Source organism: Dreissena polymorpha, chromosome 2, assembly GCF_020536995.1.
Source record: "Dreissena polymorpha isolate Duluth1 chromosome 2, UMN_Dpol_1.0, whole genome shotgun sequence".
In the NCBI taxonomy this organism is placed as follows: domain Eukaryota; kingdom Metazoa; phylum Mollusca; class Bivalvia; order Myida; family Dreissenidae; genus Dreissena; species Dreissena polymorpha.
Genome location: NC_068356.1, coordinates 143,843,590 through 143,860,179, shown reverse-complemented (window position 1 = coordinate 143,860,179; position 16,590 = coordinate 143,843,590). Strand labels below are relative to the sequence as shown.

General features: G+C 32.4%; 1 protein-coding gene across 1 annotated transcript; it reads left to right on the top strand.

The window, feature by feature from the left end:
• Window positions 1-252: 252 nt before the first annotated feature.
• On the top strand, window positions 253-4,817 carry LOC127869295 (octopamine receptor beta-3R-like). Its single transcript, XM_052411736.1, has 2 exons — window positions 253-491; window positions 2,639-4,817. The coding sequence occupies exon 2, from the start codon at window positions 3,078-3,080 to the stop codon at window positions 4,443-4,445; it is 1,368 nt and encodes a 455-aa protein (XP_052267696.1). The 5' UTR covers window positions 253-491; window positions 2,639-3,077; the 3' UTR covers window positions 4,446-4,817.
• The last annotated feature ends 11,773 nt before the right edge of the window (window positions 4,818-16,590 follow it).

Below are 16,590 nucleotides of genomic sequence, written 5' to 3'. Positions count from 1 at the left end.
GAAAATGCACATGTACTAGGGCATCTTTTGTTTTCTGTCATGTGATGGTTAATTGTTACTTGTAGTTTTTTCAATATCACATTTCCTGCGAATGGATTCTTCCGCATATTGAAGTACTCACAAATTCACCTGATGACCATTTTGGACATCATCTGTACGTTAAATCGCTGTATGCTACAGTAGTAGAATCGGCAGTTCCGCGAATCTTCTATTGCACATATACCGAACGCCAGTATAAAGGTTGATGGCGTTATCGGGAGACGTACATAAAGCTTTGAGTTGAAATGAAATGTTACTAGAATCGTGAGCTTGCGTTAGTTAATGCTGTATGATGTGTTTTATGGTGTAAATGAGACATTTTAAAACGTGGTATCGTTTTACATAATGATGCGTGCATATGTAAATTTTGCCTTATTGAAAGTTTCGAAATGTAGTGTTTTTTTATTTATGGAATTCGTCGCATGCGGCTACTTAAGGAAAGAAGTTGAATGGTTAGTATACTATTTTATAACTCAGAAAGCCATGATTTGAATGTATTACTGTGGGTCGCAGTTTTCTCATAATTGAAACGACTGTTTTTGGTTTTAATTGTATTATGGCACACAATGTTATAAATTTGTATAATGTATTTTTACGCGAAGAGTCTTTTGAATACCGCTGTTAATGTAAAATAATGAGGTAGATTCAATCCGCATACTTAATAATTTCAAATATGTAAATATGTTAACAGGATACAAATTGCACATGCATATTGGGGTTAAGCTGTTGACGATGTATCATATGTATTTTTTATGATTTATTAAATACTCAATGTTTAAACGCAGCACCAATACAAATCGCACCTTTAAAGATAAGTTATATCACTAATGGTGATTGAACGTTTGATAATATAAAACAAATACGACGCTGAACTTTATTCAATAATGTTAATACTATTTGGGCATTTAAATGAAATTATTTTAATTGATACGTTGATATTTGGTTTAAAGATACATCAATTCGATACTGTATTGTATGAGAAGCGATGCGCTAAGAGATCATCATTAACCCGATACGTAGTATGCATAGTTGTGGTGAAAATAATATCATACATATTCATGAGTGTCATTTGAAAAAAATCGTTGACATGTAATTGTTTTTTAAATATAAACGATCAACAGTAATACTGTACATACATAAAACACGTTGCAAACCTTAAACGCATCCAATCCTATAAGAAATTCAAACAATACGAGTTGTGAGAATGTGTCTTAATGTTTTTGCCCTATATGTGTTTTGTCATAATGCCGTTTATCGACCGAATACATTATATTGAGAAAAATGATCTAAATTAGGTATGTTTTCAGATGTTCATAATACGTCTTATTCTTACGTGTAACTATTTTAATCGTGCAGAGAAAATTATGATTGTTTTATATGATTAACTATCGTTTATCGTTATGTTTTTTGTCTCTGTTGCTATGTAATTTGCTGGCATCATCTTTGTTCTCATTCTGTATTAAATAAATACTTCGTTTCCATAAGGCTTCTGATCGGTAACTATTGATCGCGTCTGTTTTTGTTCATTTAAAAAATATTCGATTATCATCTTTTAATTAAGGAATTGTTCGATAATGATTATTGCTCACTTATAATGAGCTCTTCGGCTTTTGTATAGTTTAAAAGCTGTGTTTGTGTACGTGCATATATGTTTCGTTTACTTGTGCTTGTGTGCGTGTGTATATGGGATTGCGCGCGCGCGTGTGTGTGTGCGTGCGGGCGTGCGTTTTTGCATTTTTCGTTTGTTTGCTGTTTGTTTATTTCATTTTAAATGTGTAGTTTACATGAACCTCATCTGGTGTATTGGATTGAAATAGAAAAAACCATCAATGGCGTTCATGTTTCTGACAAGCCAGTGCTGTTAATAACCAACTAAAACCATATGAACCTAAATTCAACCAAATATTTTCATGAAAAAATACAAATACGTTCATATACGAATGAAAACAATTGTTTTATGATAGTTTCAGTCACACAGTATTTACAGAAATATCAAATCACTTATTCTATTTTAAACAGTGTAATTGATGATATAAACATATAATGTAATAAGCATATTTTTTAGTTATGAATTTTATTAAAAACAATCCATCATTTCCAGTGTTATGAAGATTTGTTAAAAAACAAGCACTATATATGACACATGCATCATTATAATATGAAACTACAAGTAATGCTCGTGTTGACTTTGGCTGCAATATAAAATAATTATCGGCGACATTTGAATTTCTGTTAATATTTTTCTACTGATATAATTGTTGACATTGTATGCAATTGTGTACACTAGTAACAGCTAAACATGTCTGAAATGTCAAATGTCATCAAGATGTGTTAACTTCTAATTCTGTTTAATATCCATTCATTTTCGTTTTCCAATATGTTTAGTTTCCACAATTATTTACATGTTTGTGTATTCAGTATTTTACCTATATCTTGTAAACCAATCTATTAAATGCATTGCAAAATGGCGATGTGTATAAATACAAATATATTCAATCAACAAGAACTACAAGGTAAATGCATTTGATATGCATTACGTCGTTTCGTTATACATGATCAATACGTATAGCTCTAATTATAAGGATTGTTCTTATTTCAGGACGACAACTCTCTGACAGCGAGACAGGACGAATCCACACAAAAATCTAGGATGGGATTAAACCAGCTTGAGGGAAGCCATATTAGTGTATGATGATATCGCATTATACACTGCCGATATAAGGCGTTGAAGTTGTCATGTCAAATTGATATTGCAAAACCTAGTGTGTAATGACATTTTTAAAATGTGTTCAGTTATTTAAAGTATTAAAATTTTGTTGATAAGACACATATCTTAGGTTTTATAACCTAGATATAAATATCGACAACAAATACAATCATACACAAAGTACTATGATGTATGTTTTCTTTATGTATCAACGCAATGCATCTGCTTGTTAAATTCAAAGGATTTTGTTGCTTATAAAAGGCTATAAGATTAAAACATAAACACATGAAACAAGAAACAGAAAAGTTCATAATCTTTATTACAGTTAACAATGGAAGAGAATTTCGGTGAAATACGCGATACTTCAATTATAAATGTCACGTTATACAACATGTCTATTCCGACAGAACGAGAAAATGCCTTATACGACATGAATATGGCTCTCTTTCGTATCCAACTTCCGGCTTTTATTTACACCATCGTCCTCATGGTGGTCGGTACTCCTGGAAATGTGTTAGTTTTGTATGTTTACTTCTATAAATGGCGAAGAAGTACGTCGCGAATGTTTATCCTTTTCCTAACATCGTTGGATTTAATCAATTGTGTAACAACGTTACCGATGGAAATATATATATCGCGCTTCTCGATTGTAATCGACATGCCGTGGCTGTGCAAGATATCCCGATTTTCTACGTACACAATGAACAGTGCGTCAGCCGCTATACTAGTGGCAATTGCCGTGGATAGATACCGGAGAATTTGCCGTCCCCACGGGTCGCAATTTAATGCGACCAATTCCAAGTACATTTGTATTGGTTGTATACTAGTTGCTTTAGGGTTATACTCTTGGCCGTCACTGCTGTTTTACGGCACGCGGACAATAAAGTCAAATGGAATCGAAGGGAAGTCATGTCTAATAGAAAATCAACATGATTATTCGGTATTCCCCAAAGTCTATTTTGCATTCCATATTATAAGTACATTGGTTGTTTTTACTGTCCTTTCGATCCTGTATTATTTTGTCGGACTTCAAGTTTGCAGACAAAGGAAAATGCGAATGAGACGCAAAGCTGAGAGTGCGAGGTTTAGAAGAATGATTCAAGAAGAACACGATTCAAAAGCCAAAGAAGAAACACTGTTACACGAATCTGACTCAATCGAACTAGCAAGCAATCAAAACAATGTGAATTCAAGCACTGTATGTCAATCAACAAATAACTGCATTGAACTATTAATTGTGCCAGCGGAATCAAAATCAGAACTGACTTCATCGACAATTGTAAGTTCTGTCTATTCAACTGTCAATACACGAACGTTGAACAACGAATTTGATGAATCTGATAAAAGGCGCAATCGTTGTACCCAGAAGGCATTTTTCAAACGGAATTGTTGCCTACGAGATTCTTTGAATACGTCCAATGGTTCGTATTGCATAAACATAAAGATCCGAATTGGGCGCTCAACTCTCATGTTATTTCTCATAACACTTGCATATATTTTCAGCTTTCTGCCATTTCTTGTAATCGCTGTTATGCGACAGACTGACATTCGTTTTATTGTACAGCTAAATGACTTCGGATCCGCAGTGTATCACCTATGTCTTAGATCGTACCTGTTGTCATGCGCGATTAATCCAATTATTTATTCCTTTTGCAATGCTCAATTTAGAACGTTTTGTTTGGATACATTTAGACGTTAGGAAGTGCTAAGCATTCGGTAAAGTTGTATGCTTTTTGTATATTGCTGTGTAATGAGTATTGCTTTTGTGTTGCTTAAGAGTACAGTGATTCACTTACTCATACATGAATCTACGTTGATTACCATACAATACCATACGTGCGCTGCTCAGTATTAATTTACGCTGCAAAATACTGTTTTGCTCTATATTGTATGTATTTAACCATTATAATCGGCAATGTTTTAGTTAACTGGTAAATGATCAGTCATCATTAACAAAAATGTTGTTTTCATAAGTTTGTGTTAAAAATATTTTATGTTAAATATACGTATACTATATATGCGGAATATACGCGATACAATTTCTCTGGCGCTCATAAAAATTCATGGCATAACTTATTGCAAGACAAACTTTAGATCGAACATATGATGCAATTTAATATTTATATTAGAATTAGTGTTCTATAACATAAATCGGAAAGTGAGAAATATCGAGACAAACTAATGATGCGAAAAAGGACAATACATGTATATTACGTTTGTACCGTAAGCCCATTCCCTTGAATCGTAGTGCGTGTCATCGTTGTATTCTGTATAAGGGTTAAATATTGGAAAACGCATAAATGACATAAAAGTAAGCATCCATGCAGAATTGAATATATTTTCGTTCTCATCAAACGCTTTCGAACATAAACACAAATAAATGCATGTTGTAAAATACATAGTTTGCAGTGCATTAAGTGCATTTATGCCCGTTTGAAAGGCAATGAGTTTTTTCCGTGAACGTTGGCTTAAAGGGGCCTTTTCACATATGTTGGCATGTTTTGAAGTTTGTCATAAAATGCTTTCTATTGATAAATGTAAACATTTGCTCTAAAAGCTCCAGTAAAAAATCAAGAATAACATGTAAAAAAGAAAAAAAACACTTAAAAGGGCTCGAACCACTGACCCCTGGAGTCCTGGCGTAAAAAAGTCTCCGACTTACACCCCTCGACTATTCTTTCGCATGCAATATCAAATGTATTTAATACTATATATATGTAAAAAATCACCGTAGGTTCACAAAATATAGCGACACCAACAGAACTCTCCAAATAATTCAATCGTTTCGCGTTGCAACGCTTTATAATTTTCAGGTTTTTAAATCGTCAAAAGATGCATATAATGGCTATATTAGAGCATGGTAGCTAACTGTTCAGTGTTACTGTTTCATCACAAATATCATAACTAAATCGAAAATTTGCGAATCTGAAACAACTTTTTTTTATTGTGTAAATTTACCAAAACGTGAAAAGGCCCCTTTAAAGATATGATACCCACAAAAACAAATACAGCGTGGTACCAAAAAAACATATACTGAAGGTTAGCTAATAAATTACTCGAAACTATGAGAAAACCATTGATCCGTCATAGTTTTGAATAATTTACGATAAACAAACTGTATATTTTTTTATTTACAAGTATCATGAAACAAACTTCTTATTTTACGCAGAAAATGCAGATATCATAATGCATGTACATATGTATTAGGGTATGCTAAATATAGTTTACCTAAATGACTTGTTTTTGATGATGCGGAATGCTTTGAGTTTGCGATCTAGTATTATATGTTCGCATCGAGATTTGAATGCTGCAAAAACAATATCTGATATTGCGAGAACACGACTCGTGATCGCGAGAAACGATGCGAGTTTTTTTTTATAATACAGGCGCAGTTTTTCCGAGGATAAGGTATATTTGGGAGCCTGACCACCCCTAGATCACCAAAAGTGTATATATTGTAGACGAATATCTCTTTAAATACAGATCAGGATAGTTAATCCACGGTCAATACCAAAAGGTACACTTTTGGAGGAAATGGGTACGGATGGAGGAGCACATACGTTTTCAGCTGATCCCAAATACTGGAACATTTTTTAATTTTTAAATCCGTAGGCGATATTCCTTATCGAATTTGACACCAAGTAAATTCTAATTGATCCTCATCGCTCAAAGAAAAATTAAGCGGGGTGTTCAAGGCGCTATAAATATATGTTTGCAGTTTACTAGTAGATCCTTATCGCTCGTTCATTACACCGCTCCGTGAAAAACGTAGCGCCGTCGCTTGCTTGAGTATTCTAACAAAGGCACTTGAAGATTATGTATATTATGTATCGTTTAAAAATTACCCGAGTAAGAGGAATGATGCTAGCCTTTCCTTAGTATTTTATTATTGAACATAGGAATAAACCTGCCGTTCAATTTTTTGGTACAGTTAGGTGTTACTTTATTCACTTTGTCATTTTTAGACGTTTCATCAGACTGAATTAAAATAAACAGTACTTACAACGCTAGCAACGGCACAACCGAGATTTTGGCGACCTTACAACGAGCTTTCAAGTATAATTGTATCATGCATTTTATCATAATATAAATTTCAACAATCCAGAAACATTACAAGTTCGTTAAAGTAACATCACTACTCAAAATCGTACAATATTTCGTAAAATAAAGCTAAACAATTAAAAATCATTGTTCCGTGTTGCAATTACCGAAATTTCAACACCAGATGTTGTCTGGTAAAATAGATGTTTGAGTATACAAAATGCTCGTGTTTTTATTATGGTTTTACTATGGTGCCATTTTAGTGTTCGTATGTAGTATGAATAATTATATTCGCAGGAAATTAGCATGGAATTTATTAGTGGTCACAAATAAATAAAAACGAGCATTTTGTTTCTTCACAAATCAATGTAATCATACCACATCTAGCGTTGAAATTGTGGCTATTGCTATAAGGAACACTGATTGTTTAGGTGTAAACTTTATTTTACGAAATACTTTACGAAATTGTCGTTGAATTTGAGCGTTATAGAAACTTTAATTATATATTTTTAATACACGCTTTTACTACTAGTGAAATTAGCCTATTCGAATATGGAAGTATATAAAAGTAATGTAATGCACATTATTTCTTTGATACACCATTAATAAATTTTGCTCAAATATTATTCAGTTATCTGAATATTTACAGAAGAATCGTGGGAGTTTTTTCGTTTCAATTCCGTAATCTCAGATAGTATCTCAACATTGTGTCGTTATTTCGCTTCTTTGTATCATGCTTTTAATAATATGTCGAAAGTGACAAACAGCGTGTGGCACTATCGTAATCTGTCGTACATGTCAGTCATCCAATTAAATTCCTCACTAAATAAAGCGCAGGTCTGATTGAATATCACAGTGACGCCACAATCTATTTATATAATATTCACATGATGCATTCGTTGATTACTGATAATGGCATTGATCGAACACAAATAAATAACTAAATTATTAACATAATTACAAAAAAGTATAGCACATTATTTAGCAATATAAACATTATTATATTTTGACATACACATATTTGTTATATAACGTAAGTTAACATACACTGTAAACATGTATTTTAACAATACAAATATGAACAATTTACAACATGCATAGGATTTTAGCAAATGTTTACGTTGTTATCACACATATTACACAACTATGAAACGTTCAAATAAAAAAATTGATTTAGAAGTAATCATATTTTCTTTTTACACAATGCATATTTTAACGTTAAAAAGATGCATCCTTTTTTAGCAATGATAAAATATCGTATGATTTAATCGCGAGATGTGAAAGCAAATGCAAGTTTAATCGTTATACATTGAAATGGTCTAGACCCGTTATAGCATACATTTATTTGCACTGCACAGTCATCGATACAGTCAATGTGTTCCCGCAAGTCCTCGTGTTTCCTTAAAATTGTGAATGAAAAGTAAGAACTCAGCTTGAGGTATAAACATCAATGATCGATTATAAATCCTAGCACAACCTCTTTACACAAAGAACGCATACTCTATACTTATCTGATACTAACTAGCATTTGTGAACATAGTGGGTCGAAGTTGTTTTTACCTACGTATAAGATATTTTTGCAAAGGTTGGTACGCATTAAAGCGAGTATATACGATTTTGTCAAATATTTATGCATTTATATAAACTGTGTAAAAAACTAATTATATATATATTTCAATATAAATTAAAATAAAAGTTAAGAAGAACATGTGTCGAAAAATGCGAAATAAGCCAGATATTTAATTCTGAAATTGAAAACGGCTGTACAGCCGAATTCGCCAGCATGTATACCATACATGTACGATGTGCATCTAAACTTACGAGGGGTGTTCCAGAAGTTAGTGGATTTTCGCTATAACTTTCATTTGGTAACATAAATGGACAAACAAATAGCACGTTAAGAATATTTCGTCCTTTCAAAATCTACTCTCCAAATATCATGGAAATACATAAAACAATAAATATATATCAGAGATTTAAACATGTGCACAATACGCACACCGACGCACGTGTAACGTTTCTGTTCAACGTCAATGACGTTATGAAGTTAACAACTGTCAAATCTTTTCCACATAATCACCTCCAACGCGAATGCACTTTATGTGTCGGGAAATCCACTTGTCAAAAGTGTCTCTATACCAGTCAGCGTCAAAAGACGACACGATTCGCTTTGCTGCAACTGTAAGTTCCTGTTTACTTGCAAAGCGAATACCGCGCAACTGTGATTTAATTTCCGGGAAGACGCGGAAGTCCATAGGGGCCAAATCCGGGCTGTAAGGAGGACTTAGGCGCTGTAACGTGAAATTTGCCGTAAATTCTGTTTATCAACGACATTTAAACCAAATTTAAATTCGCGTAACGCTCATACTTATAATAAAATACACGCGTGCGCCGCACGTCGTAACTGAGGTCTCTATGGCAACGCGTTTCAAACGCGCTTTATGGAATTAATGCATTCTTAGCTTATATATAACGTCCGTGATAATTGGTTTGTATAATATGTAAATTTCATTGACTTTTACCAGCAAACTAATTAGTTATAGCGAAAATCCACGAACTTCTGGAACACCCCTCGTAGTTTAACGGTTTATAATACAAAGACGAATGCTTCGGTTATTGTAGGAAAATATGTACGTCACTATCGGCTCGGGGCGCTAATTTGTCTTTGCTGCATTTTATGAAATTCGGCTTTAATGTATAATTTGTCTTGCGTAATTTGTGTTATTGTAACATATTTTATCAATATATTACAATTAAACAAATATAAAAAATCGTATATTCCCGCTTTAAAGCATTTACATATGTTGTATAGAGAACACTAACAAATCTCGGATACGAATGTTGAAAATTGACAATTTCTCATGATATATTTAATTGTGTTATTAGCCAAGATATCACACAAGAAACCAAATTACATGTTTGGGTTAAGGCTAGCATTCATTGATGTCCATTCAATCTTTCGTCCATGTGTTTTGTAAAGAGCTAAGCTTAAAGTGATATTATGGGCATTTTTAACCAGGTTTTCCGAAGGAAAAAACTGGTTATTAGATTGGCGAATGCGGGCGGGCTGGCGGGCTGGCTGGCGGGCGGGCGGAACAAGCTTGTCCGGGCCATAACTTTGTCGTTCATTGTGAGATTTTAAAATCATTTGGCACATTTGTTAACCATCATTAGACGGTGTGTCGCGCGAAAAAATTACGTCAATATCTCCAAGGTCAAGGTGACACTTTGAGTTCAAAGGTAAAAAATAGCCATAAATGAGCTTGTCTGGGCTATAACTATGTCATTCATTATGAGATTTTAAAATCATTTGGCACATTTGTTCACCATCATGGGACGGTGTGTCGCACGAAAGTATCACGTCAATATCTCCCATGTCAAGGTCGCCACGACTAAAAATAGATTTATTTTAAAACAAACTTACAAAGGGGGTTAATTTTGTTTGTTCATTTCAAAAGTTCAGTTTGAATTGTCTCCCTTTATCAGATTTTTTTTCACAATGAAAACCTGGTTTTGTGACAATTTTGTCCCTTGTTCACTGTGGAATTGAGCTGAAAAGAATTAACAATTCAAAAGAATAAGTTAAAATGTGGTTACTGACCAATTATCTGAAACTCATCTTGCTACCAGATGTTTATAGAAATGTATAAGATATTCGATATTCTTACGTGACCCACCCAGTCCTGTAAGCCGAAATGATCCGTAAAACAAAGTTGTGTCTTTGTGTCGTATTAACGAATCTGCACTTAAACTAAATTTAGGTTCACATCTTACATGCATGACCAGTTGTCAAACAAAAGTACGGTTGATATTCAAATGAATTATTTTTCTCTTTCCGGGATATTGCTTTAGTATGTTGATGCTGCATTAACAAATATAAGTGTATATGAAGTGAAACACCAAAAATAAACAACGGTTGCAATAAACACCTATAAACTGTTAGATGCCCATAATATCACTTTAAATAACGTAAACAATTCACAAATTGGCAACAACGTCATAAATTGTATAGACCCACCGAGTGAAAATTAGCTACACAGATGTTTGTGATAATATTATCAAAAGTATAACTAACATGCGTATTCACATACGTCATATTTTTTTATTCGAGAATGACGTTTTTAAATATTTATTTTTTTATTAATAAAATATTAACATTTGTCTGCATCATATTGGCATTTGAACTTTCAGGAAACAACGCTTTATTTTAAGTTGTCAATTGTATAATTTAAACACAATTGAATTGTATACTCAATTAATCACTTCAAAAGGCAAAGTCCCGCTTCTAGTCGCAGGCACAACAATAATATTTCGTTTTAATTGACATCAAATGGTATATCTTAAACGTTCGCGAAAAAATGACGTTGATTTAATATTGACAACAGGTTGTGGACTTGATTTTTGATTCGTGATAAACAAAAAACAGTATCGTTAAGTTATGGGTAGCTATATACCAATAATACTATACGAAATGAGTGTGTTGGGGTATGAACAACAAATCGTGAGAGCGAATTCTCGAATGAGACAGAAATATATGTTTGAAACAATCAACATGATACAAGTGGGAATGAAACCATTATAAGTTTATCATGATTAAATAAACCTCACAGCTTTACGTTAAGAAAACGTATTGCTGTTTAAAAGAGTAGTGTCGACTTTGAATGTGCTATGTGTTAGAAAGTGATTGAACACGTCTTTATTTTGTTCTGAATAGTGCTTACAGATTGCGATTCTTATATACACTTAGTTTACTACCTACACAACAATGGACCATGTATACGTTAACGTATTAAATGGAATGTGCTGCCACTTAGGTAATACGTTGTTAATACAATACCTGTTGCCCAAGGCTAACTGGTTGTTCCTATCCCGCGTTCCTCTTCACAAAACTATTGAAATCATTTATTTTATGTATCTTAATTTCTATGATTCAAGGTTTGAAGGCGTACTCTTATATGAATTATAAAGTGAACAGTTATATAAAAGCGTTTATGGCCGAATGATTATGGCAATATATAAATAATCCAAAAGTCATGCTTTCGACTCCGGGTGGTGAATAAAACGTTGTTTGCTGTTTTTATTTTATGTGTTAATTATAGAGCTCTTTGGGACCGATGTGTTAAACCATTCACCGAAAACATTCAAAGAAATCACAATCTGTTAACACGTTCGTTCACACAGTTAATATTCCATATGTATCTGCATGAACTTGAAACAATGGTTTCAATGTAAGCCCGTTTGCAGAAAAATACTATAAAGTACGTTTGCAGAAAATGGAGATATTATCAACAAAACGACGTTGTTCAACAAAATGGTCTGACAAAAGCAAAATCTTGTAGCTATCATAAACTGTTGATTTAATCTGCAGTAAGTGCCGTTATGTACAGTGCTGTAAACATGAGTGCTGCATTTTCCATTTAATATATGTATGCTCTGATTATTGTTTGCCACTTAGAAAACCATCAGATATTATTTACAATATCTGTGTGTTCCCGGCTATAGACCATAATTGTTTATTGGCAATAATACACGTTTTATCACGCATATCTACGATAGCAAAACACTGTTTTGTCAAGAAATCATGCAAATGCCACTCGAGACACATATTCAGAAGGTAATACTCTGAAACAATATTGAATGAATAAAATATTCATAACTGTTCGCACATTTGCTTATTCACGACAGCGTAAGACAGTACGAGCAGAGTAAATACACATCAGTGAGATTGATATGTTTTTACAGAGCGTCTCTATTGGAGACCAGTCGTTTTTTTCCTCATTCTTGTGATTATTTCTTTTTACTTCTTCATTGCTATGGAATATTCATCTTTTTGTATCCCTAATTTTTGTTTTCTATTTTTGATTATTTGTATGGACATCTTGTGTCTTATAATAGAAACCCACTGGACATGTTTTAAAAAAGAAACTAACTGGACAAGCACACACAAATTTGCATCACCCTACACCTCATTAAATCATTAAATTATGTACTTTGAATGTAAAAGGGCTTAACAATAAAGACAAACGCATAAAAATCTTCAAATGGTTAGACGAGAAAAAATATAGTACATGCCTTTTACAAGAAAGTCACTTGACACTTACTTTAGCACAAACCTTGAAAGCTGAATGGGACGGAGACATATATCTCAGTGGACAACATAATAATAAACAAGGCATTGCCTTTCTGATAAAAAATAATATAGGGGTCACAGTCGATAACTTTAAGGAAATAATAATTGGCAGACAAGCAAGTATAGATATCAAAATACACGAAACACAAATAACATTAATCAACGTCTACGGCCCTAACATAGACGATTCCACATTTAACGAAACATTACAATCCTTTATAATTAATAACCAAGATAAAAATATTATAATCGGTGGTGATTTCAATATTGTCCTGAACCCATTATTGGATAAAAAGAATGGAAACCTTTATACTCACACTAAAAATAGAAACATTTTAAATAACATAATTAAAAATTACACTATGATAGATATCTGGCGTACAGTATACCCAAACGAAAGCAAATTCACCTGGCACTCAAACACAAAACCAACAATATTTTGTAGATTAGACTATTTTTTAATATCTGAATCTCTTTTCAACATTATTGACACATGTAACATAAAACCAGGATTTATGACTGACCACTCTCTAGTTGAACTTAAACTGCACAATATACAACCTGAAAGAGGCCCAGGATACTTTAAAATTAACAACAGCATCTTATTAGATACACAATATCAAACACAAATAAAACAGGAAATATTAAATACAGTTCAAAATAATAAAGATGCAAACCCAAACACCTTATGAGAAGTAATTAAAGGAAATATACGTAACACAACCATTAGATACACATCATTTAAACAAAAAGAAACACACAAACTTGAAACTGAAACCATCAAAACCATTGAAACACTTGAAAAACAATTGCATCAAACAAACACGAATGATACCACCGACATTGAAAATGAAATAACATTAAAAAAACAAATATTAGATGGAATCTATCATACACATCTCAATGGAATAATACTAAGAGCGCGTGCACAGCATGTTGAACACAATGAAACAAATACAAAATATTTCGCAAACATTGAAAAACGTAGAAGTGAACAAAAAACTGTACACAAATTAGTAGTCAATGGCAAAGATATAACAAACAGAACTCAAATACTAGAAGAACAACGCTTATTTTTCGAAACCCTCTATAAACGAAAAAATGTTGAAAATAGCACCCTTTTTAAAAATACACATCACGCTTTAAACCAGGAGGAAAAAAAAACTGTGCGACGGATTGCTTAATGAATATGAATGTGGATTAGCCCTAAAAGAAATGCAAAATAACAAAAGCCCAGGATCTGATGGCATCACAATCGAATTTTATAAAATATTCTGGAATGATATTAAAACACATCTAATTAATTCACTTAACTATTCATTTAACAACGAAAACTTAACTACGCTACAAAAACAAGGTATTATATCACTTATTCCAAAACCTGGAAAAAACTTAGAATCCCTATCAAACTGGCGCCCGATTAGTTTACTGAACAATGATTATAAAATTGCAACTAAAAGTATAGCAAACAGAATAAAAAAAATATTACCATCAATCATTTCAAAATCTCAATCTGGTTTCATAAAAGGACGTTCCATTGGTGAAAACGTTCGTCTTATCCAAGAATGCATAAACTATTTCAACAATTCAAATAATCCTGGTCTAATATTCTTTGCAGACTTTGAAAAGGCATTCGATTCGCTTGATCATTCATTTATGTTCTCTTGCTTAGAAAATATGAGCTTTGGTGAAAGTCTCATTCAGTGGGTCAAACTATTCTATACCGATATTAATAGTATAATCATTAACAATGGCTTCTTTTCAAACAGTTTTAACATCGAACGAGGGGTTCGACAAGGATGTCCACTCTCATCATCGCTATTTATTATTTGCATCGAGTATCTATCACATCACATTCAATCAAATAAACACATAAAAGGCATATCACTAGAACCTGACGAAGAAATCAAACAATCCCTATTTGCTGACGATGCAACTTATTTTTTAAACAACAATTACGAGTCTTTCCATAACCTAATAGAGTCGCTAACCCTTTACGGAATGACATCGGGTCTTAAACTAAACAAAAGTAAATGTACTGTGCTACGAGTAGGTAAATTAAAACAAAGTAATGTTCAATATAAAAAAGAAATGAAATTTCATTGGACATCCGATGAAGCCACAACGTTAGGAATTACTTTCACAAATAATGAAAAGGATACAGTTCTTAAAAACATACTACCTAAATTACAGAATTTTAAAAACTGCTTAAAATCATGGCATCATCGTAAACTTACACTAATCGGAAAAAACACAGTATTGAAAACCTTTGCACTTCCTAAATTAATATATGTATTAACAGTTCTACCAAATCCACCAAATGATGTTATTAACGATATAAAATCAGCAATATTTAATTTCATATGGGACGGTAAGCATGATAAAATAAAAAGAACTCAGTTAATTCAATCTGTAGAAAATGGAGGTATCCAATTAACAAACATTGACTCTTTCTTAAATGCAATCAAATGCAGCTGGGTTAAAAGACACCTAGATAATACCAATACGAGTAGATGGAAATTATTCTACCAGAAAATCCTAAAAAAATATGGCGACTCCTTACTCTTTGAATGTAACATCAGCAATACTATCTTACATGAAATTGCAAACGAAAACATATTTCTGTCTGATGTTCTATCAGCGTGGAGTGATGTCACTCATAACTTAGAAACCCAAACCAGCAGTAAAACAATTTTATGGAACAATAAAGACATAACTTCAAACAATAAGACGTTTTTCTATAAAGATTGGTTTGAACGAAGCATTAAATATGTCGACCAATTATATGACTACAGAATTAAGGATTTCTACTCTTTTGATAATATATGCTACATATACGGAATACCTTCAAATAATTTTCTGAAGTACTACACACTAATCAAAAGCATACCCATACATATTAAATCTGAAATCAATACAAATAATACACCATGTACTCAAACAACATTTGTAGAAAACATACTTGGAAGAAAAAACAAAACAAATAAAATATTTTACACACTACAAATTAAAAACCCTACAGAAAACTCCAAATTCCAAAATAAATAAGTCCTCTTTGGAGAAAATGAACTTAATTGGAAACACATATTTACCATGCCATATAAAGCAACTATTGAAAGCACACTAAGAAATTTTCAATATAAATACATCCATAGAATTATAGCTACAAATAAATATCTCTTTAAATGCAAATTATCTAACTCAAATCTGTGTGACTTCTGCAGTGAAAACATTGAAACTATAGAACATCTTTTTTGGGAGTGCAAACACATCCAGCCTATTTGGAATCAATTAGTATCTTTTCTTGAACAACAACAACTAAACGTTAAACTATCTTTCTTAAATGTAAGTTTCGGAATTAACTCATTGAAATCAATAGACTGTAATAATATTGTGAATTTTATGCTTATATTGATGAAATATTTTATCTTAAACATGAAGTATAAAAAACAAGTACCAAATTTTAATTGTTTTGTCCATAGTCTTAAACTAAAAATCCAGATTGAGAAAGAAATAGCCCTCAGTAATGACACAATACAAATCTTTGAACAAAAATGGAATCGGATTAAAATCTCATAATGTTTTTTCCACTTATATACATTTCACTCTAATGTTAGTTTATCTTTCTAAAATAGTTTTGTTTATTTTTTTATTTTTATTTTTCAATCTGACA

Excerpts from the sequence above, each read along its gene's own strand:
- LOC127869295 (XM_052411736.1), top strand. The coding sequence starts at position 3,078 with ATGGAAGAGAATTTCGGTGAAATACGCGATACTTCAATTATAAATGTC.